Raw genomic sequence first — 27,368 nt, 5'->3', positions numbered from 1 at the left:
GGTAGACCACGTGTCGTACCAGGGGGGTGAAAACTGCTATAATGCAATAGATTGTTTCTGTCCGTAGGTTTGGTGAACATACTGGATTCCAGTCTATTGTTCACAACCGAGATGGTCGTATCCAAAAAGTTAACAGAGATGTCACTAAACTGACATGTGAACCCGATAGTGTCTCTTGCCTTGTTGATGTCAGAGATAAATGACAACACTGTTGATGTCAGAGATAAATGACAACACTGTTGATGTCAGAGATAAATGACAACACTGTTGTCATTTATCTCTGACATCAACAAGGCAAGAGACACTATCGGGTTCACATGTCAGTTTAGTGACATCTCTGTTAACTTTTTGGATACGACCATCTCGGTTGTGAACAATAGACTGGAATCCAATATGTTCACCAAACCTACGGACAGAAACAATCTATTGCATTATAGCAGTTTTCACCCCCCTGGTACGACACGTGGTCTACCATACAGTCAATTTCTAAGGACTAAAAGAATCATCAGTACCCCTGATGGTGTTAAGGATACCCTAGACATAATGCAGGATAAATTTAGGAAAAGAGGGTACCCTAAATCATTATTGAAGACACAACGTGATAAGGCAGAGGCCATCCCTAGGGAGAACCTCTTAAGAGGTACACCACAGGGTGACCGCCCAGGGAAACAATTTTCAATACCTTTCGTGACTACCTTCAACACTCAATCAGGTAGAATTAAAAACATCATACTTAGGCATTGGCCTTTATTACAAAATGATTCTTTCCTATCTTCAGCCTTCACACTCAAACCCCTGTTTTCCTATAAAAGGGGTAGAAATATCAGAGATAGACTTGTGAGAGCAGACATTGGGGGTACTGAGAGGCGACAGACTTTCCTGGGCACCCCTAAGTTGGGCTGCTATAGATGTTTGAACTGTAGTCAATGCAATAGTATGCAAGAGGGTCTCACTTTTCGACATCCCCATACTGGACAGATGTACCAGATTAAGGATTTCTACACATGTATGTCTAAAAACGTAGTATATCTCATTAAATGCCCGTGTGGACTTGGTTATGTGGGTGAGACGACGCAACAGGTGAAGGATAGGATTCGACAGCACAAAGCAGCCATCCGCAGGGGTGATCCTGACGCACCAGTTGCCCATCACTTCACACAAGCAGGGCATAATGCCAGCCAGCTGAGGTACCAGGTCATTGATAGTGTGGGGAGAAAGCGGCGCGGAGGTGACCTACAGAGGATGCTATTACAGAGATAAACACAATGGATAAGGCGCCTAGATACGGTAAGCCCAAGAGGCATTAATAAAGAAATGGACCTTAGTTGTTATTTCTGATCGGTATGGATCATTACACACCGTGTAGTGCCTTTAGTGTCCCTCCGATTTAGCCGCATAGGTTCCGCATGACATCCTCCCCACCAGACCTGGACCGACAGCACACTACGGGTCTAATTGCTCTATAGATCATGGAGTGTGGGTTTGGTGTCGTCTGGATTTTGGCTTGTGAGTGATCCATCCAGACACCTTAGTCATTTCTACCTACCTCTGTCCAGTCCCTTAACTGTGGGTAAGTCTCTGATCTCTTCTCTTTCAGTGACTTATTCATTCTTTTTTCCTATGGTTTATCAATTAAGGTTTATTCAGATCTTTATATTACATTGATTTTATCCATTTCACTGGGTCTCTTAGTGAAGGGGGTTATCTGGTACCTTTCATCTAGACAGGGTCATATATTGACTCCAAGTATTGAATCAGTACTAATCTCACTGTGCTCTACATCCCTGTTTATGTTTTTCCTACAAGTGACTGCGAGAGCATCAAGCACCACAAGGTGGAGCTGCTGTGCTGACCACCAGGAGTGCTGCCTTCACTCTCTCCTGCATCACTATGAGACTGCTTTCCACTGGAGTCAGAGACTGATCGGGATTACTTGCACATGCGCAGTGATGTCCCTTCACGACCAGAGGGGAAGAACAGCTGACGCATGCTCAGTTCTGAACTGCCACGTTGACAGATGCTAGCCTGCAAGAGGAGAATCACGTGACGTCACTGAGCGGCGGCCAAAGCTACTACATATAGCAGCTGAGATTGCTATCTCATCCCTCAGCACTCCACACGAGCAGCTGAAGGAGCAGAGCCACTGAGGGTTTGGCCACTTCATTTATTTTTCTCATTAACCTTTCACTGACTGTGTGGACTCTTGGTGCTCATTTGCAAGCTGCTTTCTTGCAAGCTGTGTTCAGCTTTAACTGTACCATTAGTGGATTCTTGCTGCCCTGCTATTAGCTGTTTAGCTGTATTTAGCTTACACTATATGTTTACTAGCTATTTTCAGGGGTGTCTGATTTGACCAGGTATAGGGGAAGGGAGGCTTAGGGAAGTACCTCTCGGTCCTTTTGGACCAGGGGGAATGGGCCAGATGAAGAGGTAGTCCCTCGAAACGTCGCCCCCCTAGCATACTTTCCGTTCTCCGTTTTTTTTGTGTATGTTCCTTGTGTTTCATGTTTTTTCCCCTTTTCCTTCAACCCCCCCCCCCCCCCACCCCTCACTTTGTGACATGCCCATTTGTGATACTGGTTTCTGCAAACACATTTGATTTATTTCTGGTTCATTTTATTATTAAATGTTTATTCTGCATTACAACTGTTTTCATCATTTAGCTATTAGACAGTGAGTGCTGGTACTTACGTAGATTTATAAATACAACACTCTTCTCCCACCACAGCACAAACATTTCTGCTCTTACAGTTACATTCGTTTTCAGTACCAGATCAGGAATAAAATCTCCTGAGCTATTATAACAATATTGTAATTGTCCAGTAGTATTGAAAAGATCACAATACATAGCGTGCTTGCATTTAGATGTGCCTAAATATATTATAACCCCTCACATACTGTATTTTACAGCAAAATATTTCCTTGCATCTGTAAATGGACGGAAATCTCCAACAGAATAAGTATCATTTTCACACATCCTATCTCTCTGATCTTTCGTTAGATGTGAATATATGTACGCATCTTCTGAATAGATATACGGTACTATATTGAGGGGTCTATCTATTTGTAACTTATATAAAACCATTGCCAGTTCAGCTCTTCTATATAAATGGTTCTAAACACATTGAATCTTGACATAGCCTTTAATATTAATAGGTATGAGTATATAACTCACTCTTCCTGCAGCACCTAAAAATATATGTAGACATATAACTAAATATAATATTAATACTGATGGACACCCTATATACTAAATTTAACAACACATTTCTCTCCTCTGCTATCCCCAGCTGTCCTAACACACATAGATATAATAGAATTTGTACCCCTTTCATCTTCGTACCCCTTATGCTTAGTTACCAGATAAAAAATAATAATAACAATAATACTACAAATAACCCCTAATAATAACACAACCAGCATCCACTGATCTCTTTGGTAGTTTCCGGTCAGAATCCTAAACTATATGTCAGGATCTAAAATATAGAAACATAGAAAAAAATATAAAAATAATAAACAATAATTCAGTTATAATGAATATGACGATTTAAAGTTCTTATTCTTTTGATTCTTCAAACATAAAAAACTTGTATAAATGTCTTATAGTTCTGTAAAAACTTGTGTAAATGTCTTTTGGTTCTTTAAAGACTTGTATAAATGGGTCCCTGGTGGGGGAGACCACTTTACAATGAGTCACATGAACCCACGAGGTGAGCTCCGCAACCTTGACAGTTGTATTGGTTATAAGCAATACTTGCTAAGGGCCCTTCCCCCTGGGCTGTAATGCATATTTTCTTTTAAACAATGTAACCATCACGCAGTCTCCAAGCTTGAGTAGGTGCACGTTCAGGCTCTTGAATATAATCTGTACAACTTTGACCTGTAACTTTGACGGAGAGACTGCAAACATTTTATTAGTTGCATACAATACTTGCTAATTGTTTCATTATAAATAACATGGTCCTTAATAATTAGTTCCTTTGAACTACTGATACTTCCCAAAAGTGTCTCATAGGGAGATAATTTATGTTCCTCTGTCTGAGTAAATATTATTTAATAATCTATACCTAGAAATAAATTCCTTTAACAATTTCTTTACCATTGTCTTATTGTCCGCATATAGACAGGGGCAGATCTTAACCCAGTCAAAAAAAATACAAATCATAATAATACTGTACATATTGAAAATACAAACTCCTGGGTAACTCAATAAAATCGATCTATAGATTACCAAAAGAGCCTCATGGGCAAAAAATAATTTATCTGCGAGGGCTTGATAGCTTTGGCTACTTTATATTAGCTGCAGATGTATCCCTTCTCTTGTTCACATATAACCCATGTACGTACTATGTGAACAGTATATAACATTAAAAACAATAGGAAGACCGGGAGACTATTGAGTACTGTCCATACATATATATCCTTATGAGTAGCCCCCCATGATTCCCACCAAATAGCTTCCTAATACAAGAACATCTTGGAAATAGGGTCTTTAAAAGGTATATGTGCAGCGATTTTAACAATAGCTACTGCTTATGGTAAAAATAAAACCTGTAGTAGATCTTTAACATATACTATATAGCATAGGCAATAGGGAAACCTTTAGATATAAAAACCCCGAAACTTTAGTTAGGAGATTTGCATTTAAAACTTCATGCTGGGAACAAACATAATTTGACATCAAATTATTCTGCTGTATCTCTCCGACACGAACCATCAGAATAAAAAATAAAATCTGAAATTCTCAGAGATACATTCTTTAAAATGAGAAATTATAGATGAGGATTCAAAGTGACACACCTTTGGAGAGAAAATAGTAAAAAGTTATAAAATGTGTCACATATTCAGTTATATTTACAGTAGAAAAATAATTTTGTATCGAACTCCAAACTAATTCCCTGTACTGTATTCTTTGTGAAGTACTGAGCACACTTCTGACGCTACACACATAAAAACATACACACTCAGTATTACTTATTTTTATAACACAATAAAAATATGTTTGTGTAAATATTTATACCTAGTAACACACTCTTTGCATCACTGCAACACTGGGTAACACGTTTAAAACACTACTCTTGTATATATGTATATTAAATTATACTACATATTAATCCTAAACATTATACACTATAAACATTCTATACTATAGAGTGACATATCATACATTTTACTCCACAACATACAATGCCTCTATAGATACTCTGTTAGAACAGAAAAAAACATTTGACTTACTGTATTGAGCAGCTCAGAGTTTAAAAAATGGAGCTTCTCCTACAGTCCAATGCACGCTAACATTTTCATGGCAACCCAAAAAATAAAAACCCCGAGACATTGTTAACAGTGTGCTTGTAAGCTTTTACCAGCATCTTAAACAATTCCCAAACAAATCTTAATCAGAACAAATAAAATTGAAATGTATTTACTGGTTACACACAGACAAAAACAAAACCAACAACACACATATTTCTCACTTACCTTATAATAATAAAACAAAATAGTCTGATCCTGCAAACTGTATTAATAAAAAATGTCCTACCCTTTTCTTATCTAAACTAAACTTCTTTTAAACCTAATTTGAAGCTACGGAGCTTTGAATTAACTTTCGTGTCTGGAATGTATCTCTGCACATTCTTTAAGCTGGAGAAGGGGGGCTGTCTGGGTTTCAGGAGAGAGCTCACCGTCTGGCCAGAACAATGAACCCTTACATTTTAGTATTTATATATATATATAGTATTTCATAACAAAGTATATGGTGAAAGAAAATGTAAAGAAAGGCATACAAAACTTATTCTGAGGACATAAGGAAAGTACATGGAAATGAGGGGTGTAGGAAAAAAACTACTTGTAGCTCCCTACTCACCCTCACGTAGCCAACCTCTGACTTCTTGACTTCGATTGTGTAGTTGTTTGTCTGGAAGGTGACCTGACCCACATAGGAGACACGCATATTTCGTTGATTCCCATTCTTGGCCTGGACTGTAAATTTTGGAAGACACACTCCAACGTCTCCTCAGATCCTGACAAGAGTGTATGTGCAGGTCCCCATAAAGTCATAATACAGCCCATCAAAGGTTTGGTAATGTGGGTCTCCTGATCTAGGACTAACATCTTCTACAGATTATAATGACCACTGACATACCTTTGGGATTCATTTTGTCATGAAATACTTAAGCTTGAGGATAGAATGTCTGAACCATAGGTTTCTTTTCCCTATTTAAAAAAAACCCATATATTAATAGGGTAGAGAATGCTGTTCTGACAAGAAAATTACTCGGTCAAGAGATTGATTCGGATTGTCGATCTCAGCCACGAGTGCACACATGAATAATACCAACACCTGTTACTATGAGTAAATAAATTTTATTGGTTACTTAGCTTCGGGATCTTACAGCAATCAGGATTCTGCATGATATCCACAACCAAGGGAACCCCATCATTTCTTAGATAATAAATGCTTGGTAAGTATATTACTGTGATCACATTTGTATTGCACGAAGAGATGAGCACTGGATATATCCTCAGTCTCATCCATAATTGAGGGTCTGATTAGTTTCTGTGTTGGACACACATGATCACAGGACACATCCAGGCACCCAGCCAACATCCCAGCTATAAGAAGGCCAAGGGGGAGTACAGCTATACCCCAGCTTCTCATAACATACTATTCCAGTTATTTTCCACCCCCTGTTTTCCTGATCATGACATAAAAAGCAACTAAATTTAAGCATGTCTGTAAGAGACAAAAGTTAACTCATCATGTACTTTGGCCATCAGGAACACAATAAACTCTATTTTCATTACAGTCCACCTCTTGTTCCTGAGGCCTAGGCTAAACTAAATAAAAAACTTTGACTAAATATTTGCATGCATGAACCATCAGAGACAGAAACAGACTTCATTTATAACCACCTGCTGTCTCTGAAGGTTCATCTAGCCTATCCATATGCAGGCCTGGTCTTAATTGGTAAAGCTTGTACAGTGTTTTTAGTGGTGCAGGACATGAGACACATCAATAGTTTCCAAATTAATATGCATAATAAAATTCATAACACTATCATGATAAGTATTTGCAGTATCTTTATACCACATCTCCTAACCAAGCAAACCACCCAGAGTTATCACCGTCTCGTAACTTAACTTGAACATCATCTATTTGAACAATATCATCAGCTATAGCCTTAAAATTGTCCTGTATATACTGTGGATGCAGCATTCCCTACCTATTAATGCACAGACACCTCCCTTTGCAGCAAGAAGATAGTCTAATGCCATACGATTTTGCAAAGCTACAGCCCTGATTTGTACCTGTTCAATACTTAACTTCTCTATAGCATCAACAGTGGAATTGAGGGCGGTGTCTAATAGATTGGCTAAGGCACCAATAAGATTGTAAACTAAATGTAACTGTAACAGGGTATGTTTCTTTCTACCTGTCTTTCCCCCTGTTATGCAAGTCCCTGCTAGCTGCTGGCAATAACAGGTTAAATCTGTGGGCTTGTTACCCCCTTGTGCTCCTCTTTGATGGACAGAAGTGCGGTGGTGACTCATAGCCTGTGTAAGCCTATCAAGGATAGGTATAGACCAGGAGCCCGTCCCTTCTGCTTCCTGAATGAGAGGCAGAGTCAAAAATAGATTAGTCTTGTTCCTGGTTCTGAGGAGAACAGAAGCAGAGGGCTGTGAGTCTCTACCATGGCGGGATGAGTAGGCCCACTCTCAGTCCTGGGGACTGAGAGAAGATCTGACCTGGAAGATGACCTCATACTGTTAGGGTCAAGCACCATCCAGAGATTGGAACCCTCTGAACCCTTGCACTGCTGGAAAGATCTGATGCAGTAACTGCTAAATAAAGACCCTTCGTTAATCATAAACCAGCCTGGGTTGAGTCAGTGCTTGGTGTGTATGACTGATGTGCTTCAGAGAGGACTGTCTCTGGTACTACCAGAGCCCACTGAAGCTGGAAGCGCTGAACACCAAACAGAAAGAACTATAGATGATATCCAAAAGCCTTTCCTGGTCTCCATACCACGGCAGATCAGCTCAGCTCTCATGACCCTCACAGGTGCTCGCACCACACTTTAGTTAGCAGAAGCTGTGTATCTGCCATTGGGGGAGGAGGGGGAAACAGTGTTACATAACCCATAAGAAGGGAATGCAATACCCACAGCGCCGTGGGATTTGCCTACAAATGAGCTGCGCTTATTCCTTATACGCCCCTGGGGCAAAGTTGGGCTATGTCAGATGGCAGCACATAGCCAATATAACATAAAATTTGTCTGGTTTCCCATAATAATCTTTTTTAAGGTGTAATTGCCTCCTGACCCTCCCCTCCAGGCCACAATGCACCCTCTCAACTCTGAACACTGTGAGTGGCCTACATGACATGCTTGGGCACTAACGGTGTTGTAGAAACATAGAGCCCTTTTGCTGGAACATCAATTTAAGTAAGCCTTGTGTACTATTGATTAGGGAGACACGAGTCCAAAATATCTGATGATCTTTCCAATTTTCACAATCTTGATTGGACCACGGAATTCCTACATAGGGATAGCCTGATTCTTGGCTCCTGGAGGTGGCACCTCAGATCCAGCAGTTAGTTTGGTTAGATGAATTGGCATACTGCTGGCATGTGGTCACAAAGACGTTAGTTGACCAAAGGGTGGCTCCTGGATCTGGAATCACTCTGCCAAAAAAAAAACTTTTAGGCAATTGGTATTAATCTGTACGAGGGATGGTATACAGGCCTATGATCCCCACATATGAGTGCTAAACAGGTTCTTCCTTGTCCTGCTGCAATTACCTCCCCCCCCCGCCTTTTCGTCTTTGTCCCAGATGGATCCAGGACCCAAACCTTAGTTCCCTGTTGTAACTCAGGGTCCCCTGAGTCCACCTGAAAGGCATTGGGATCTGGGACGACTATATTGACTATACCAAGCTTGGTGCCTACCTCAATATGTCCATCTACATTTGTCCCAGTCAGCTGTATTTGCCCCTGATATGTATCAGTCACTATCTTCACCTCCTCTGTTGCCCACCCCCTAGGCTTTTTGTGGGAACCCAAATGTAAACACTCTCCATTCTGTGGCCACACTTTGTCCCAGCAACACATCTATTCCTAGGAGACCCTTCTCAATAGGTGCGACTACAACAGGTATCCTGAAGGGGGGGGGGCTTCCCTATTGCTAGGGTAACAACCCACCAGACTGCATATGTAATGGCCCCTCCTAAACCTTGGGCTGAAATCACTAGGGGCGGGTATAATGGTAACTTCTGCTCTAGTGTCTACCAGTGCTAACATTGTTTGACCATTTGTCTGTGTTCCCCACCAGATTTGTATCTTTACATATGGGCATCTGTCCCTTCTAGTGATACATATCTTTAGGGTCGGGGGAGGGGACACACCAGTCTGTCATAAGGGTTGGGGCACCACCCAGTCTCTGTGAGTCCCTGTGTGTCAGCCTCCCCTCCTCCCGCCCCTCCCCCCCAAGGATAAATCTCAGTCCTAGTTAGTTCCGGGAGTTCAGGAGTTAATAACTCTGGAGGGGATTAGGGGGTGCAGCCAGCGGAGCTAATCTCACCGTCAGTCCTATAAACCTTGGACGCATCTGGTTGTTGGGTAAACTGCTGGTCACTTCTTAACCTCTTCCACAATATCAGTAAGTCAGATGTGGGGCTGTGATCTGTAGATCTTTCTCATGCCTTCAATAGCTTTATCCACATCCTACGTGTAACTTTGATCCAGGTACGGCCCACGTCATGTTTCTCCCCCTCCCCCCCCTTTATCCTCAGTCTGATCTGTCGTGGCACAGACAGGCAAAGTGGGCCAGGTGTTAGGGGAGGTTCTAAGTCTCCCAATTGTCCCATCAGTGAAGTGGCATCATATACTTTTGCATCTCACATCAAACCTCCCAACAGGGATAACAGGGGAGCATTCATAGTGAATGGGGCAGTCATCAATAACGAGGCTCTCATGCCAGCAGCGAACAGAGCCAGATCTGGTCCCTCCCACTCAGAGCCCTTTAATCCTCCCGCACAACCCAAAACCCGGAGTCTGGTTATACCTTCCCCTACAGTACGCCATGGTTCTGTGGTTTCCAGGTCACTCTGGTTAGGATATGCCTGGGAGACAGAGTCCTGCACTAAGTCCAAGAGGCTCAAATTGACAATGTAACCCCTAGCCAGTCACATTATTTGTCTGACCCTGGGATCCACCATCATTGCCCCCATGGCCAGAACCTCCTAGATAGAATGCTGCCCCCCCCTCTCATCCAAGAGTCTCAGTATCCACAAGTATAGGGATTCCACCGTCCGTTGCCTATAATGATTTCCCATTTCTGTCAATCCCCTTTGGGTATAGTCTCTCATCCCCTCTGTCTCTATATCCTGTAAGTCCCTAAATACAGTCTGCCTGTCTGCATGATCCCCTCTATCTCTTCGCTGTTTTCTGTGTTTAGTGATTATGGGGCCTGCTTGGAGGTTAGGGACTCCCTCTTGGTCATCTAAATCTACCTCCATTTCACTCCCCTCCCCGTCCTCGGACTCAAAGTCCGTGGGGATCCATGTGACCGTCTCCACTACTGGTCGCATGTGGTGGGTCGTACGACCCCTCCTCCCTTTCTGTTGTTGTTTGCTGGTAGCCCTTGTAGCCCTAACAACACATTTTCTCTCCATGCTCTCGGCACGCCGAACTGCCATTCTTAGACATTCATTTGTCACATTAATCTGACCTTGAAGAGCCTGGACCTCGGACCGTCATGCATCCACTTCACATTGCAACTCGCACACACTACCTGTAGCAAGATCAAACCCACATGGCTTGCAGCCTTCCATTCTTTCTTCCCGTACAATGATACATCTAATCTTTTTGCCATGTCACTTAGGGGACACCCACTCTCAGGGTGTATTGGAAGCCCATGTTTACTCAGTTCCTGAACTACAGATATCCATGTATCTGATATTCAGCCAGGCAGTTTGACATGGACACTCCCCCCCTTTTTAGTAAAAATACCCAGCTCACTAAACATTTTGCAACACAATAGCACACTATTGCAACAAAGAAAGCAACCCCAGGCCCAATACAATTATTCACATGCACTCGAGATAAGATAGACAATGCCGTCCTCGTCGCCAAATGTTCTGACAAGAAAATTACTTGTTCAAGAGATTGATTCGGATTGTCGATCTCAGCCACGAGTGCACACATGAATAATACCAACACCTGTTACTATGAGTAAATATATTTTATTGGTTACTTAGCTTCGGGATCTTACAGCAATCATGATTCTGCACGATATCCACAACCAAGGGAACCCCATAATTTCTTAGATAATAAATGCTTGGTAAGTATATTACTGTGATCACGTTTGTATTGCACGAAGAGCTGAGCACTAGGTATATCCTCAGTCTCATCCACAATCGGGGGTCTGATTAGTTTCTGTGTTGGACACACGCGATCACAGGACACATCCAGGCACCCAGCCAACATCCCAGCTATGAGAAGGCCAGGGGGGAGTACAGCTATACCCCAGCTTCTCATAACATACTATTCCAGTTATTTTCCACCCCTTGTTTTCATGATCACAGCAGAAAAAGCAACTACATTTAAGCAAGTTTGAAAGAGACAAAAGTTAACTCATCATGTACCTTGGCCATCAGGAACACAATAAACTCCATTCTCATGACAAATGCCTAGAAGAACGTGTTATGAAATGCCTCCATGGGGAAATATAGTTTGTGATTTTAATGGATAAAATAATGATTAAAATACACTCACACAGTGCATAAGAGCATCAAACATGTATAAACCACACTATCACTGGCTCCTCAGTCCTATGCCTCCCCTCCAATGCTCCCAATCGCTGCTCAATTACTTGCTGATTTAAAAAACCCTCTCCACTGCCTCCCGTGAGCTTGAGGGAATCTCCTGCAGTCCAGTGTAGATGTTCCAAGTGTGGCGAGCGATGCGGAGCGTGATAACATCAGGTGGGAGCGTAACCAGAGCCGAGACCGGTAGCAGGGGGTTCCTCCATGCGTTTTGCTAGAACATGTATCTTACATCCCTGAAGAAGCTTGCTGTGCTCTAGCGAAACGCGTAGGAGGAGAGGAGAAGGACAAGTCACTTTGCTGGTTACACCCCCACCAGATGTCATCACGCACCTCATCGCTCGCATGGCTCGGGACATCTAGGCGACTGCAGGAGATCCCTCAAGCTCACGGGAGGCAGTGGAGAGGGTGTTTTAAATCAGAAAGTAATTGAGCAGCGGTTAGGAGCATTGGAGGGGAGGCATACGACTGAGGAGCGGGAGATGGAGTGGTTTATACATGGTTACTGCTCTTATGCACGATGTGAGTGCATTTTAATCATTATTTTATCCATTAAAATCACCAAATATTTTTCACCATGGAGGCAATTTATTTGCACTTTGTTCTAGGAATTCTTTACTTCATCATTCTTGGGGTCAAGGATTAACCCTATGTAAAGCAACAGGAGCCTGGTTCAGCAATTACTTAAAGTGACTTTTCCTGTTTTCATCCACAACTATTTTTCAACATTTGTTTTTCCTACTACTTCCTGTTGTTTTTCTTTGTATTATTTTACCTGTATTCCATTTATTATTAAATCTGTTTTATAATTGTTTATATATATTGTGACAGAGTCACTGACTCAGTAGGCTGGAACAGTGAATGGAGAGATGCTGCAGCCAGTACACAGAGCGTTAATCTCCTCAGAGAAAGAAAGCACAGCTGAAGACTGATTAAACAGGGGCTGAACTCATCAGTGAAACAAGTGCTTTAAAAAGCAGGAAGTTGCTCACACAAGGTGATCTTGTTTTTCTCCCAGGAGGCTGGAGAGACCCCTCCCGGCTAGGAAGCCCTAGCTGTTGCTCTGGTCCCCCAGTCCTGCGAGGAGCTTTGCTGCTGGGACCAGCTGGGGCCCCAACCCGGTATAAAGATACAGATTGCTGCGAGCTGACCACAGCCTTCTCCCCGGAACCGGTGTTCCTGTTTTCTACTGGAGCTGCAACACAGATAAGACTTTATTATTATACTTATTGGTTATCCTTTGTATAGCATATGTTTTGGGCATAACCAGATTAGCTGGCTGCCCTGTTAGTAAGGGCTCAAGAAGTGAGTTAGTTTCCCTAACGGGAATCGGCTTTAATTTCTAGAAAGTAGTTTCTTAAAGGGACAGGGCACACATACTTTATTTTGGTTGTGGCTAATAAACCACTATAGCTTAACGTTTCCCATCGTGTCTAGCATCTTACTGACCCCGCCGCGAGGCCGTCCTGCCACAATATATATATATATATATATTGGTTTCAACACCATTAACTGGGATTCTAATATCCATAAGAGATTTCTCTGAGCGCACTATGTGGGTTGTTTTATTTTTAACATATATTAATAGGGGACAGATTTGATGATTCCCTGTATATGAAAAAGAACAGATGGGTGGCCTATAGGTCTCTTCAGTCTATATAAGTCTGTTTACTTCTGTGAACAGACAATAAATTACAAATACATGTAAGCCCCGTTATTGCGCGACCAGTTATAACGCAAATCGGTTATAACGCGGTTTTCACGGGTTTTTTTTTTGCACACTGCACACACTGCACACACTTTCACTGCACACACTCTCACTGCACACACTCTCACTGCACACACTCTCACTGCACACACTGCTCACTGCAAACACTGCTCATTGCACACACTGCTCACACTCTCCCAGCACACACTCTCCCAGCACACACTGCTCACTGCACACACTGCACACTGCACAAACTCTCACAGCACTCAGCTCTCACAGCACACAGCACTCACAGCACACTCTCACAGCACACAGCACTCACAGCACACTCTCACAGCACACAGCTCTCACAGCACACAGCACTCATAGCACACTCTCACAGCACTCACAACACACTCTCACAGCACACTACACCACACCTCCCACTCCCCCTCCCTACCTTTGGTGTCAGCTGCTGAGATCGGAGTGGAGCTGGCATCAGGAGGAGGGGGGGGTCGGGAGGAGGGGGGGTGTCGGGAGGAGGGGGGGTGTCGGGAGGAGGGGGGTGTCAGGAGGAGGGGGGGGTGTCGGGAGGAGGGGGGGTGTCGGGAGGAGGGGGGTGAGTGAGGAGCAGGCTGGGACTCGGAGTGCCGCGTGGGCTATGCCGAGGAGGGGGTGTAGGTGTGGGGGCATGGGGGGGAGGAAATGGATGCCGGTGGTGGGAGGTAAGGAGCAGGTTGCGGCTGGACTCGCCGTTGCTAGGGGACGTGTAGGGCTTCCGGATACCTCTTCCTTCCTTCCTTCCCCACTCCCTCCCTCCCAATCAGTCGCGCTGCGTCCATTTTTTTTTATTAGCGCGACCCCGGGTCTAGCGCGGTCGGATCGGGTGGCCCCCGAGGACCGCGCTATAACGGGGTTTACCTGTACGTTATTTCAATGGAACTCAACTTATAGCTCAGAAATTCTGAAATGTGCTCCATTATTACTAATTGGAGGAACGTAACTAAAAGGAGGGTGATAGGGTGATCTGTGGTGAACAGAAACATGAAAATAGGAAAATATGCATTTTTTCTCATTTACAGAGGTGATATATTACCAAAGCTCATTCCTTTATCCACACGTACCGTACCTTTGACACACGCAGCTGGGGAGCCATAACTGAACTTGGAACCAATTCCCACGCTCTGCAGACCAAATGGTGCAGTGGGGTGTTCTACTTTGTGGGATGTGAAACTGTCTCCATAGAAATATTCATCCCAAACGTACTCTGTTCCCTGGATTTGTCTCCAGTTTGGATATATCAAGGAGCTTCCATCAAAAGTGATTTCACGGATTGTAGAATTCTTGGCTATCATAATGGCATAATTGTTCACATCCCTTTGTCCATAGATATAGTAAGAGGTGCAGTAACTCCCAGTGTCTAAGATATTCATGAGTAATGGCTCATATTTAATCCTTGAGTCTCTTGCACCATTATTGAAAAACGTGACTTGCACAGGAATAATTGCTGTGATGTGCAGAGGCACTTGTAAGATTTCTATCTGTAAAACCTGCCCGGCCACCATGATCACACGACTGACATTGGTGCCCACAGTATAGGTCACCGCTGTTGAGTCTGATGCAACAACAAAGATTATGTCAAGCGTTTCTTGAAAGGAGATTGGAAGTACAAAAAAGTTGGTTCCCCAGCGAAAGACAGGTAATAGTTGTTCATAGACATGGCTGCACTGAGTGTTCTTCTGGGAACAAGTGTGGCCACTCAACACAGCCACTGATTTCTGTGATGTCACTCGAGAGCCTGACAGATCATCTGAGCTTAATAGTTGGACTCCTTGGAAAGGTGCTAGATTTACAGACAAAATGCTGTTAGGTTGATACCTGTGGCCATTTAACTGGGCACTTCCTTTCAAAAGAATTTCAACAGATGTTGCTTCTCTAGATGCCACAACTGAAAACACCTTAAAAGTTCCAGGTGGTCCCTCTTTAGGTGTCACTAGGTAGTACTCAATGCCCAAACTGGCCACTGGGTACAAAAGTGATGTGTCTGCACTATTTAACCTATGGTTAAGTGAGAGGACATTGATGGGTTTGTCGGCTGTGATGTGGACTGTATTCTTAAAAGTCATACTCCCTCTGATTTCCACCGATGCCGGAAGTGTGACCGAGATGGTGCCACCAGCATTTAGGATGAGGTTTCTGCTGTAAGCATCCTCAAACACAACGACAGTGACAGCTGTATTTTCAGAATGGGCAGTGATCTGAAGCTCATACCTCTCTAGGTTACGGTCAGAGAAGGAATTCTGCATAAAAGTGGTGATAAATTCTGTTCCTATAGAACTTGCCCATCCAAAGCCTGTAAAAAGAATGCTTGGTAAATAATCAATAAAGGGTATATTTATTTATTTATTTATTTATTTATTTATTTATTTATGTATAACATGTTTTTCCAGAAAGTAATACATTGAGAGTAACCTCTCGTTTTCAAGTATGTTCTGGGCATAGTTATGATGACAAATAATACATGGTTACAAATACATAGTTACATAAGTGAACATGGTATACATTATATACAAGACATTGCATGCACAGTTAAAGATAATATATATTATAGGAGTATGTAACAATTACAGACCAGATTAAAATGTGAGACACTTTATAAAGTGCTCTGTGTAGCACGAAACATGTTGGTAGGGAAATGCCTTGCCATTTTTCCATTTTTGACCATTAAATATTTTATGGATAACGCACTTTCCTCCTAATTTTGTGGATATTTTCGGTTGTGCTCTGCCATTTCTTCCTTCTATGGGATCACAGAGTAGCAGTACTTGATCTGTATATATATATTGTGATAGAATCACTATCTATAGGTACTGGAATAGTGCAGAGGGGGTGCTTTCCAGCATACAAACAGTTAATCTCCTCCTGGGAAGCTTGCTGCAGCTGCACCTAATTAAGCAGGCTATATTCCTGAAGAAACAGGAGTTTAATAAGTCAGGAAGTGCCCTGCACACAGAGAGATTACTTTTCCCCAGAGAAGGGGAGAGAGAGAGTTTTCCCCAGCCAAGAAGAGGCTGGCAGAGTCCCCTAGACTTGCTGGATGGTGGTCATGGAGCCTGCTGGGACTGCCTGGGTTTTAACCCCAGGAAGAAGAATGAAGGACGTGAGACTGTGCTGATGCAGGGATGTCCTGTCCAGAACATGGGAACTACAGAGAAGAGGGATTCTCTGAACTCTCGTGTGGCTGATCCCCCCCAACAGACAAAAGCTAAGTAATATATTGATGTGCCTAAGACTGTTCATATGGTTTACATATAGTAGTAGTAGTACACGTTTTGGGCTGATAACCAGCTTAGCTGATGGATGGTGATTGTGGGGAACCCGGCGGCCAGACAAAGCAGTTGCTGCTGGGCCCAGCTCTCCCCTAATTGTGGGACTCCCTCACTCTGTCCCAGGCAGAGCTGCTGATGCTGGTGCGCGCCGGGTCTCTCTGACGTCGACGTGCCGGAAATAAGCTGGATCTCAGCTTCCATCACACGTCGACATGACAGGAGGGCCCAGCGCGCGCTGAAGTTAGATGCTCTGCATGGGACAGAGTGATGGAGCCCCCGCAGCTGGTGGAGAGCTGAGCCTGGTGGCAACTGCTTTTTCTGACTGTCGGGCCCATCACAACCACCGTACCCGGCAAGAAGACCATCCCCAGGGTGTCTAATTTTGAATATCTATTGTGGGTGTATTTTTTATATGTACCGGGAGGGTTGGTGTATTTTTTATATGTATTGGGGTGAGCGGGGGTATTTTTTATATGTATTGGGGTGAGCGGGGGTATTATAATATGTTTTGGGAGGGTGGGGGTCTTTTTTAATATTTATTGGGAAGTGGGGGTATTTAAAATATATTGGGTGAGTGGGGGGATTTTAAAATGTATTGGGGATATTAAAATGTATGGGGGATATTAAAATGCATTGGGGGAGTGGGGGATTTAATACTGTATTGGGGTGAGTGGGGGGATTTTAAAATGTATTGGGGAAGTTGGTGGATTTTAAAATTTATTGGGGGAGTGGGGGATATTAAAATGTAATAGGGGAGTGCGGGTATTTTAAAATTTATTAGGGGGGTGGGGGATTTTGTAATGTATTGGGGGGAGTGGGTTTTTGGGGGGAAATGTGAGAAAATTCGGAAAACGGAGACATAATTGTGTCTGGTTTACTCATCAAACTGATACTTGTCATTATAATGAGATATTATAATCTGGCAGCTCTGGGGAGGCTAACACATCTAAATCAGCATTTCAGCGGCATACAACCTCCCCAGGAGCAGTGAATGCGCATTGGGACCGTGCTCTTTGAGAGCGTCCTTGTACACGAGGGATTCTGGATGCTGATACTAATAATGTTATGCTTTGTCTTTGTAGATCTTACCCCCAAACGCTGCAATCCACACACAGAAATAGACAACTCCATGGGCCCCCATAGCTGGATGGGGGGAAAAAGACAAGAAGGAGTTAATTAAACATTAAGTGCCACGAGACCATTTAGTAAATATGTGTATTTTACATATACATAATTAATAATTGTAATTAGCAACAACATAGTTGGTAAACCTATATTCATGCATACCTACATGATCATCACTTTAATGTATTTTATTCATTAGACTTGTTTGGAGTTTTCCGAACTGCTTTGGACGATTGGAAGGCTAAAGCCTGTGTTTATTATGTGGGGGAGAAGCATTAGGGCCCCAGGCTTTCAGGCTGCCTCACTGCAGCATTTCGTTGATTAATCTAATTAATCTCAGTTGAGCTTTGCATTTAAATATCAAGCATTTCCCAGTCTCTTTTGTTAGCTGCAAAATCAAAATCCACCATCCACCCCATCTCCTTTTTAAATCTTTTCTGTTACATCTGGTGCTATTCTATTTAGCAGCCTGGACTTTTATATTTGTACATTTAAAAAACAAAACAAAAAAAAAAACATGTGCACACACACACACACACACACATATACATATACATATACATATACATATACATATACATATACATATACATATACATATACAAATACATATACATATACATACACACATATACATATACATACACACATATACATACACATATATATATACACATACATATATATATACACATACACATACACACCCATAAACATATATACACACACACACACATATATACACACACATACACATATATACACACACATACACATATATACTCACACATACACATATATACACACACACATATATATACACAAACACATATATACACACACACACATATATACACACACTGGACCCGGATTTGGACTAGTTTGCCCATCTCTACTCAGGAGAATGCAGACATGGGTAGTACGGATGTAGCGATACTTACTGTCCTCGGCATCGCGGACAAACAAGCAGGAGTCCGCTGCGCTGAGAACAGTTTCTGCTGCATAGAGGGAGCTACGGGCGCTCCATACTTCTGAATGTGACCGCCCTACAGCGTTAAAGCTGCAGGTCAAGCTGCCATTTTTTTAATTCAATATGTGCATCAATTTAATCTGCACACTGATAAGTGATTATCTAAATTGCCGATCGATCCGTTCTAGTGTAATCAATCGCTTTGCTCTGAGTTATTTAATTCAGTTATTGCTGCAAAACAGTACCCACAATGCAACGTTCTGTGTGGAAGATCATGTGACCAGCCAGTTGCTTCAGTACATACAGTACAATCGGTGCACTGCTAGAGAGAGGGTAAAGGCTCAAGAGCCAGAGCCTGTCTGGGAAGGAGATGTGACTTTGTAAATGGTTTCTATAGAAACAAAAATGTTTGCTACATTAGAATACATTAAAAATGTCTTTAAAATAATAATACATTTTTTTTAAATGCTACAAGTATTCTCTCATAGTACAGAACTGATTTATTTGTAAAAAAAAACACACATGTAGGATATTGGAAATCACAAACAAGGTTTCTGCGCTCGTGCTGTCCTACAATCAGCTGGAAATAATCCATTTGCAGCTATGCGCGATGGGGACCACTCCTTAAAATAGAGAACTCCCTAAGGAGCTCTCAAGAAGACAAAAAAACACAATGCACACACAAGCGCACCACGGATTAGTTTAAAATATGACAATTTTAATAACTGGTAATAAGACCACAAAACCAAATGAATTAAATAATAAATCACAGTGGAAAAAACACAAATCAATAAACATATAAAACCTAAATGGAATACCCGGTCACTCCCACATATAGGGATTCTGAACCCATATAAGCTTCTATGAAGCACACACAACACCAAAAAACACGACTGAAAATCAAAGTTAATCAAACTAAACATCCATGATGGAAGCTTCTATGAAAAACCCGATTGGTAACCACAATGAGGGGAACTGGTACTAACCACAAGTGGTAGCGGGTGGTCGGTGTTAGCGCAAATTGTCCGGGCAGCACCCACACACGACAGAGCTTCCCTCCGCTCGCGCTTCCTGGTTCTCCGTTACATCCACTGGGTAAGTGTGCAGAGCAGCCTCTCGTGACCTCTACACGTTTCGCAGCAGCGTGCTTTGTCTGGAGGTCACGAAAGAGCAGCCTTTATCTTGTCCTCCTGATGAAGCACGCTGTTGCGAAGCATAGAAACTTCCATTATGAATGTTTCATTTCATTAACTTTGATTTTCATTTGTGTTTTTTGGTTTGTGCTTCATAGAAGCTTATATGTGGGAGTGACCATGTATTCCATGTAGGTTTTATATGTTTATTGTTTTGTGTTTTTTCCACTGTGATTTATTATTTAATTATTGTGGTTTTGTGGTCTTTTGACCAGTTATTAAAATTGGCATATTTTAAACTACTGTAATCCGTAGTGCGCTTGTGTGTGCATTGTGTTTTGTTTGACATGTAGGATATTGCTTGAACTGCAGCTTTAATACCTCGGTGCTGCAACCTCCACGCTCGCGTGACCATGCATGGGAGCGACACCAAAGACTATATATTTCATTGCTCATATTTGAATTAAAGGTTCCAAATAAATGCTAATTTCTATTATAATATTAGAAATATATAATTATAGCAAGTGCTTACTATGGAAGGTACTTCTCACTTACAAAAGATTGCGGACAATGCGAGAGGGGCGCGGTGCGCGAGAAATCAAATAAATTTCATTTTGAAGCGTGACAACTGGGTCACATGCATGGTTCAACCAATGAGGGCGAACCGTGCACGTGATGTCACAGGAATGCTTCCCGGCACGCCCCCTGTCGCGCAAACCTGTAACTGTGGAAATGCTCCAGTTACAGGTGAGCGTGACATCACGCACTCGCGGGCACGCTCGCTCTGGGCACAATGGCCTCGGCTTTAGGTGTAATGCTCCTGAGTAATTTGATTGAATAAAGAAGATATCTTGTCACTGGAGGGGCTCACACATGGGCTCACATGGCCATGTGAGTATATATTTATAGTGTTATATACCCACCCCCATCCTCTGATCCCTGAGTGAGGTCCACTCACAACAGGACTGCTATAGTCTTGAATTGTTGTGTGGTTTATCTAAACATTGCCTGACTGACACTGTACTATATTTTTTGTATAGCCAATTCACATGTGCGCTCACCACCTCCACCATTTCCTCTAACGTTTGAGGATTAACGGATGATCTTATCCTGGTTGAGCTGCCAAATCTACGAAGGGCTAGTATCACTACTTTAATCTATTTTGTACTATTTTTGTATTGTTGTATTTTTGCTACTGTGTGATTGTATGAACTTGCCAGGACAGGGGTGGTACCCCTATATTCTGGGAAGGGAGCGCTGTAATATTCTCCATCTTGTAGGAGGTGCAAGCATAAGCAGCCTATCCTGTTATGGGAGGATCGAGCAGAGAGGTAAGTAACTCGCTATTCTCACACGAGTCATCATTAAATGGACGGACCAGGAAAAACGAGTCAACCCGTATGCATAAGTGTAGGATTGTGCTAACCTATTGGGTCCGCCCTAAAAAGGTCAAAACGGATACTCTAAAAATTAATTTACACAAATATACCTGGATACCTCTGACCCCAAAAGTGAAAAAATAAATAAAAATGTGCTAGCAGTGTTAAAATACAATATATAATGCAGTGATAGTGTATTTATTATAACAGTGTAATAACATGTATATCTAACGAACATATTATTAAATGTGTAGGTAATATTAACCCATGGCATATGAGGTGATATTCAGGTGATAATAAATCTCACGACATCCCTAAAGAAATGAGGAGTAAATAAAACCCTCATTGAGGCCATAAGGAGTGAGTACTTTCAGAGTAGGAATCCATCTGCACTCACACTGTAATAACTTACGATCCCAATTCCCCTTATGGGGACCTCAAGGTATATGTTCAATGCTCATGAATTGAAGAACTGCAGTATCTCCCTGGTGCATCTCATTCACATGTCTGGCAATTGGTCTGTCACGTTTGTTATGGACAGAGCCAAGCTTCTCCAATAACCTGACATTTAATTGTCTGCGGGTCTCCCCTACATAGAGTTTACCACATTGACATGCAATGCGATTCACCACTCCTGTTGAAAGACAATGAATAAAGCTTTTTTATTTTGTAGGTCACTCAGCGAATTCTTTAGTTATCTTGATGAATGAACAGGCATGCAGCGTCCGCATGCATATGACCCGCACGGTTTAGGGCCAAGCCGCCCTTGTTGTTCTTGATTGAAAATTACTATGTACCAGTCTATCCCTAAGATTGCGTGATCGATGGTATACCATATCTGGGATAGACTGAAGGACGTGTGAGAAGTCATTATCTTGTAGGAGGACATGCCAGCGTTTCTGAAAAATTTGGCGGATTGATCCCCATCGGCTATTAAAAGTACCAATAAAACGAATTGTATCAGTGATGGTGTCATTTACGCATTGGTTATTACTCAAGAGTGTAGATCTAGGGGGGTGTAATGCTCTCAGATAAGCTTTTTTAATAACATTTGTCTTGTATCCCCTTTCGAGGAAATGACTGGTCATGTCCGCCGCTTGTGTCTTAAACTCAATCAAAGTTGAACAATTTCATCTAAGACCAAAAATTGGCCTCTAGTGATACTGTTAACCATATATGTGGGATGATGGCTGTCTGCCATCATTAGGCTATTAATTGATGTAGGCTTACTACAGATAGTCGTCTCCAATTTGCCGTCGTCTTGTTTAGTAATTGTAAGATCAAGAAAATTGATCTGTTTTTTATGAACATCAAACATAAGTTTTAAATTATGGTTGTTACAGTTCAATTTATTGATAAATTGCCTGAGTAGATCCACAGTACACTTCCAAAGCAGTGGATCATCATCAATGTATCTGGACCAAAGATCGATGTGATCGGTGTAGATAGCATTATCTGAGCAAGGAAGACGTGAGTAGAACATACAGGCTGAGGAGGAAAGACAAGAAATATTGCTCTTCTTTTGCCCGTTTTGCGCTGCCATGGTATTTGGGGAGTGTTAATAAGAGAAGCTAGAAGGAGTTAAGAAAGGAGTGGCCAACTCCAGTCCTCAAGGGCACTAACAGGTCAGGTGTTCAGGGTATTCCTGCTTCAGCACAGATGGCTCAATCAGTGGCTCAGTCGTTGGCTGATGGCCCTTGATGACTGGAGTTGGCCACTCCTTAGTTAAGAGATAGATGGTAAGCAGATGCTAATGGGTTCTCTCTTTTCCTTTCCCTAGCTCTGAAATAAAAATAGTGGCAGAAAAAAAAACGATCCGCCCGACACATACTGTATGAATCACATTTATGCAAAAATCGAAACAAGGCAGAGCACTGCCAAAAATGTGAAGGAGGAAGCTCACAACCATAAAATTAAATCAACTGAAATACAAAGACAACACAAGCGCAGACGCACATGGTGAAGTATGTAAAATAAATATATATATATTGTTAGGGTAAGATATCTGCGTATATCAGATTAAAAAGTATTCAGCATTTCATGTACAATGACATGGGTTATCCGACGTTACACAGCCACCGCTGGATCGAAGGATATCCATTTGGAAAGATCTTTGCCTGGGAGCACACCGCCACGGCACTTTGAGAAAACCCTCCACTCGTCTCCAGGGTCCAGGTAAGGAACTCTTGCAGGTCAGGGCCGTCGAAACCGCCGCTCCGCCCGGCTCAATGCCGATGGGACGCCCTCAGGGATCAGAGGTTTTGGAAACCGCCGCCAGGCAGGTTCATCAAGTGTCCCGTATGTGATTCCACAAAGTTTTGAAAGACTCAAAATAATATCAGCACGCAGATTATGAACAAGATAGTCATAAGGGCTTATAACATCTATCCAACGCGTTTCGTAGCATAAGCTACTTCATCAGAGAGTTGGCAAAATCTGCAAAAGGATTGCACCAGAATTAACAAATTACAAACTCCCCATTGCTTTCCCTGGGATTCCTCTTGTTTGATGAATATGACTCTGTTTCTGGCACTGGTTTTGCAGCCGGGAGACATTAGTAACTAGTCTCCCTGATCTTATTCATAGTTACATAGTTACATATAGTTAAATAGTAGATGAGGTTGAAAAAAGACGTACGTCCATCAAGTTCAACCTATGATAAATTTAGACAACAGATACTTTATCCTATATCTATACTTATTGATCCAGAGGAAGGCAAACAAAAAACCCCCTTAAGGAGAAAAATTAATTCCTTCCTGACTCCAAGAATTGGCAATCGGATTAATCCCTGGATCAACATCCTTCCCATGTATACTTACAGTAGAGGCAACTCTTATTCGAACAAAAACCTGTGGCAAGTCCCCAAAAAACCCAGGAAACACCCAGGTACATTCTGAAAACATGCCTTAAACTTTCCTTAAACTAGCCCCAGCATTTCTGCATTGATTAATGGCCTATCAGATTAACAGCGGGGGTCCCTGGCAGTCCCATTCAAACTGAATTGGAATGCCAGGGATCCCTGCTGTGTTAATCCTATGGGTTGTTAGTCAATGCAGAAATGCCTTAAACGTGCCTCAAACTAGCCCAGAACATACCCAGCACATACCCAGAATGTAACCCGGCTAGTTTACAGCAAATGTTAGAATAAATGTTGCCTCTACTGTATTTGGTATATCTCTGTATACCTTTCCCATCTAAAAAGATGTCCAACCTTTTTTTTAACAAATCTATTGTATCTGCCATCACAGTCTCCATGGGTAATGAATTCCACATTTTAACTGCCCTTACTGTAAAGAACCCTTTCATTTGTTGCTGGTGAAATTTCCTTTCCTCCAACCTTAAGGGATGGCCCGAGTCCTTTGTACTGCCCATGGGATGAATAGTTCTTTTGAAAGCTCCTTGTATTGTCCCTGAATATATTTGTATATAGTTATCATATCCCCTCTTAGACGCCTCTTTTCTAATGTAAATAAATCTAATTTAGCTAGCCTCTCCTCTTAAGTTAGAATGTCCATCCCATTTATTAATTTGGTGGCTCTTCTATGCACACTCTCTAGTTCCATAATGTGTTTTCTTAGGACTGGTACCCAAAATTGTACTCCATATTCAAGGTGTGGTCTTACTAATGCTTTGTAAAGGGGCATAATTATGTTTACTTCCCTTCCATCCATTGCCCATTTGATGCAAGATAAGATCTTGTTTGCCTTTGCAGATACTGCATGACATTGGGCACTATTGCTAAGCCTGCTGTCTACAAGCACTCCTAAATCCTTCTCCATCAAGGATTCCCCCAATATATCTCCATTTAATTTGTAAGTCGCCTTTTTATTCTTGCATCCCAAATGCATAACCTTACATTTATCTGTATTAAAGCTCATTTGCCATTTACCTGCCCACGTTTCCAGTCTCTCCAAGTCCTTCGGAAGAGAAATTACATCCTGCTCTGATTCTATTACCTTACATAATTTAGTATCATCTGCAAAGATGGAGACTTTGCTCTCGAGCCCAACCTCAAGGTCATTAATAAACAAATTAAAAAGCAGGGGTCCCAGCACTGTGGTGGGGAAACATTCCGGGGGTTGGGAAAGTTAGATTTGGATATACAAGGTGCGTGTATGAGAGAGTTTATAACCACAATACACACGTGCGGTTCTGTGGCAAAGGGCTCTGTCTCTCAGATGCGAAAACGGGGCAAAATACTGCACCAGAGAGACTTTGCTAAACAGAGCCCTTTGATACATTGGGGTCTATTAACTAAAGTCTCCCAGTAGCAAAGTAGGCAAAGGAATCCCATTAAGCAGTAGGAGGTTTTGTTTGATAAATCTGTTGCAATTCTTCGCTGTCCCAGTTTTGCAGCCGGGAGACGATAGCAAATAACCCCCATAATCTCTATTGTTACTTCAGGTATAAATTCAGGGCATTATTTATCAAAGTCTCCCAGCGGCAAAGGTTCTACAAATCCAAAACCCAGTTGAGTTCTGGGAAACCCGAAACCCAAAGCAGAAACAATGTTTAGAACCAAAAGCATAACGCTAGTGAACGTGCCTGAATATGTCTCTCTTTATTATATATCAAAGTCTCCCAGCTGCAGAAAATCGGGACTATTTTACTTTCAAAAGCCTGCTCGTTTGCACCATTATTTGCACCAGCTGTATAGCTAAGAGACTTTGGGAAATAATCGAAATAAATCGGAATCTCACTGCAACCTCTGTGCCAAAGTCATGAATTTTGCATTCATTCCAGGATATGTCTGAAGACACTTACCTGCTCCCTTCAGCCCCAGGATGGAACCCAGTTTATCTAGTCCAGGACACTGATAATAAAGGGTACGATCGCATGCTCATCACAAGAGGCTATTTGTATATGAAAAAAAAATAAACCACCAGGGGAGAAACCACCCTTACAGATTACAGGAAGAAAATAACCCAGCCCTCTCCAAGCAGACTGGCATGAAACCAAGGTCCAATACCATTACCAGCCATAGAGCTAGGAACCCATATGAAGGCCTTTATGGTGGGTCCCTATCTATAGGTCTGTTAATGTAATTTTAGCATTAGACATACACCAAACCCACAGTATTATATATTTATACATGTAATTGCACCAATTGGAGCGCCACTGAGGACGTGACCTCCAATATACAGCAGTAACCAAGAAGCCCCAATGCACATCCAATACAGCAAATTATTCAGTTCATTGCTACATGTTTTTCTTCTCATAGGCATAAGCATGGGTCATTAAATTCAATCTAATGGTATTGTAATTCTAATTTAATTCTATTGTTATCGTCTTCCCACCCCACTGAGTTACAGAATATGTTGACGCGTTATCAATAAATGATGATAATAATAACAATGATTCATGTGCAAATCCCATTAGAAACACATACAGCTGACAGAGAAAGGATATATACAGTACTGTATACACGTTATTGGCAGAATAGGACATAATCTGGGGTGCAGCTAAAAAGCTTTCAGGTCATATCAGGTGCTGTGATTTCACAATATACAGTATAGTGTTACAATATGAGTTTGAGACTGTATTCATTAGCATTAATTGCACGTCATTAGGGAGATGGCATAAGCGGGGACATTGGCCATCTAGCGCTGGAAGACATCTTACAGCCCCATGACTTGAATAGGCTGTCCCACATTTACTAAACAGTGCTTTTCCCCTATACACATTTGAACGCCACAATCGCCTATTAAAGTCAAAAGGTTATAAGGTCCCAGCACTATGAAGTGGCCTGCGCAATAGCACTGCTTAGTAAATATGGCCCATTCTATCTGAACACTTTTGTTATGTGCTGTAACCTAGTTTTCGGTGTCAGTCTCGGTTCCAGCAGATGAACCAAATTGAGTGAAAGTTGTAGATTTAGCAAGAAAAGGGAAACGTTCCTTTTTATAAAGTGACAGTAGGACT

At 42.1% G+C, this 27,368-nt stretch overlaps 2 protein-coding genes across 4 annotated transcripts in view; both read right to left on the bottom strand.

Moving 5' to 3' along the window:
- LOC142497805 (IgGFc-binding protein-like) overlaps positions 1-27,368 on the bottom strand; it is a 362,065-nt gene that overhangs the window by 141,707 nt on the left and 192,990 nt on the right. The window lies entirely within an intron of this gene.
- LOC142497804 (IgGFc-binding protein-like) lies at positions 6,344-26,309 on the bottom strand. Of its 3 annotated transcripts, XM_075606149.1 has the most exons (5): positions 26,211-26,309; positions 17,929-17,982; positions 14,640-15,863; positions 12,816-13,018; positions 6,344-8,683 (listed from the first exon to the last, which is right to left on the bottom strand). In XM_075606149.1, the coding sequence occupies exons 2-5, from the start codon at positions 17,978-17,980 to the stop codon at positions 8,645-8,647; spliced, it is 1,518 nt and encodes a 505-aa protein (XP_075462264.1). In that variant the 5' UTR covers positions 17,981-17,982; positions 26,211-26,309; the 3' UTR covers positions 6,344-8,644. The 3 variants fall into 3 exon arrangements, with proteins under 3 accessions (XP_075462264.1, XP_075462265.1, XP_075462266.1); XM_075606150.1 differs by lacking the exon at positions 12,816-13,018 and having other exon boundaries at positions 14,635-15,863; positions 26,211-26,307; XM_075606151.1 differs by lacking the exon at positions 12,816-13,018 and having other exon boundaries at positions 26,211-26,307.

The sequence above is a fragment of the Ascaphus truei genome, chromosome 6 (assembly GCF_040206685.1).
Source record: "Ascaphus truei isolate aAscTru1 chromosome 6, aAscTru1.hap1, whole genome shotgun sequence".
NCBI classification, from domain to species: domain Eukaryota; kingdom Metazoa; phylum Chordata; class Amphibia; order Anura; family Ascaphidae; genus Ascaphus; species Ascaphus truei.
Note: the sequence above shows the minus strand (reverse complement) of the source record. Positions and strands in the feature narration are given on the sequence as shown.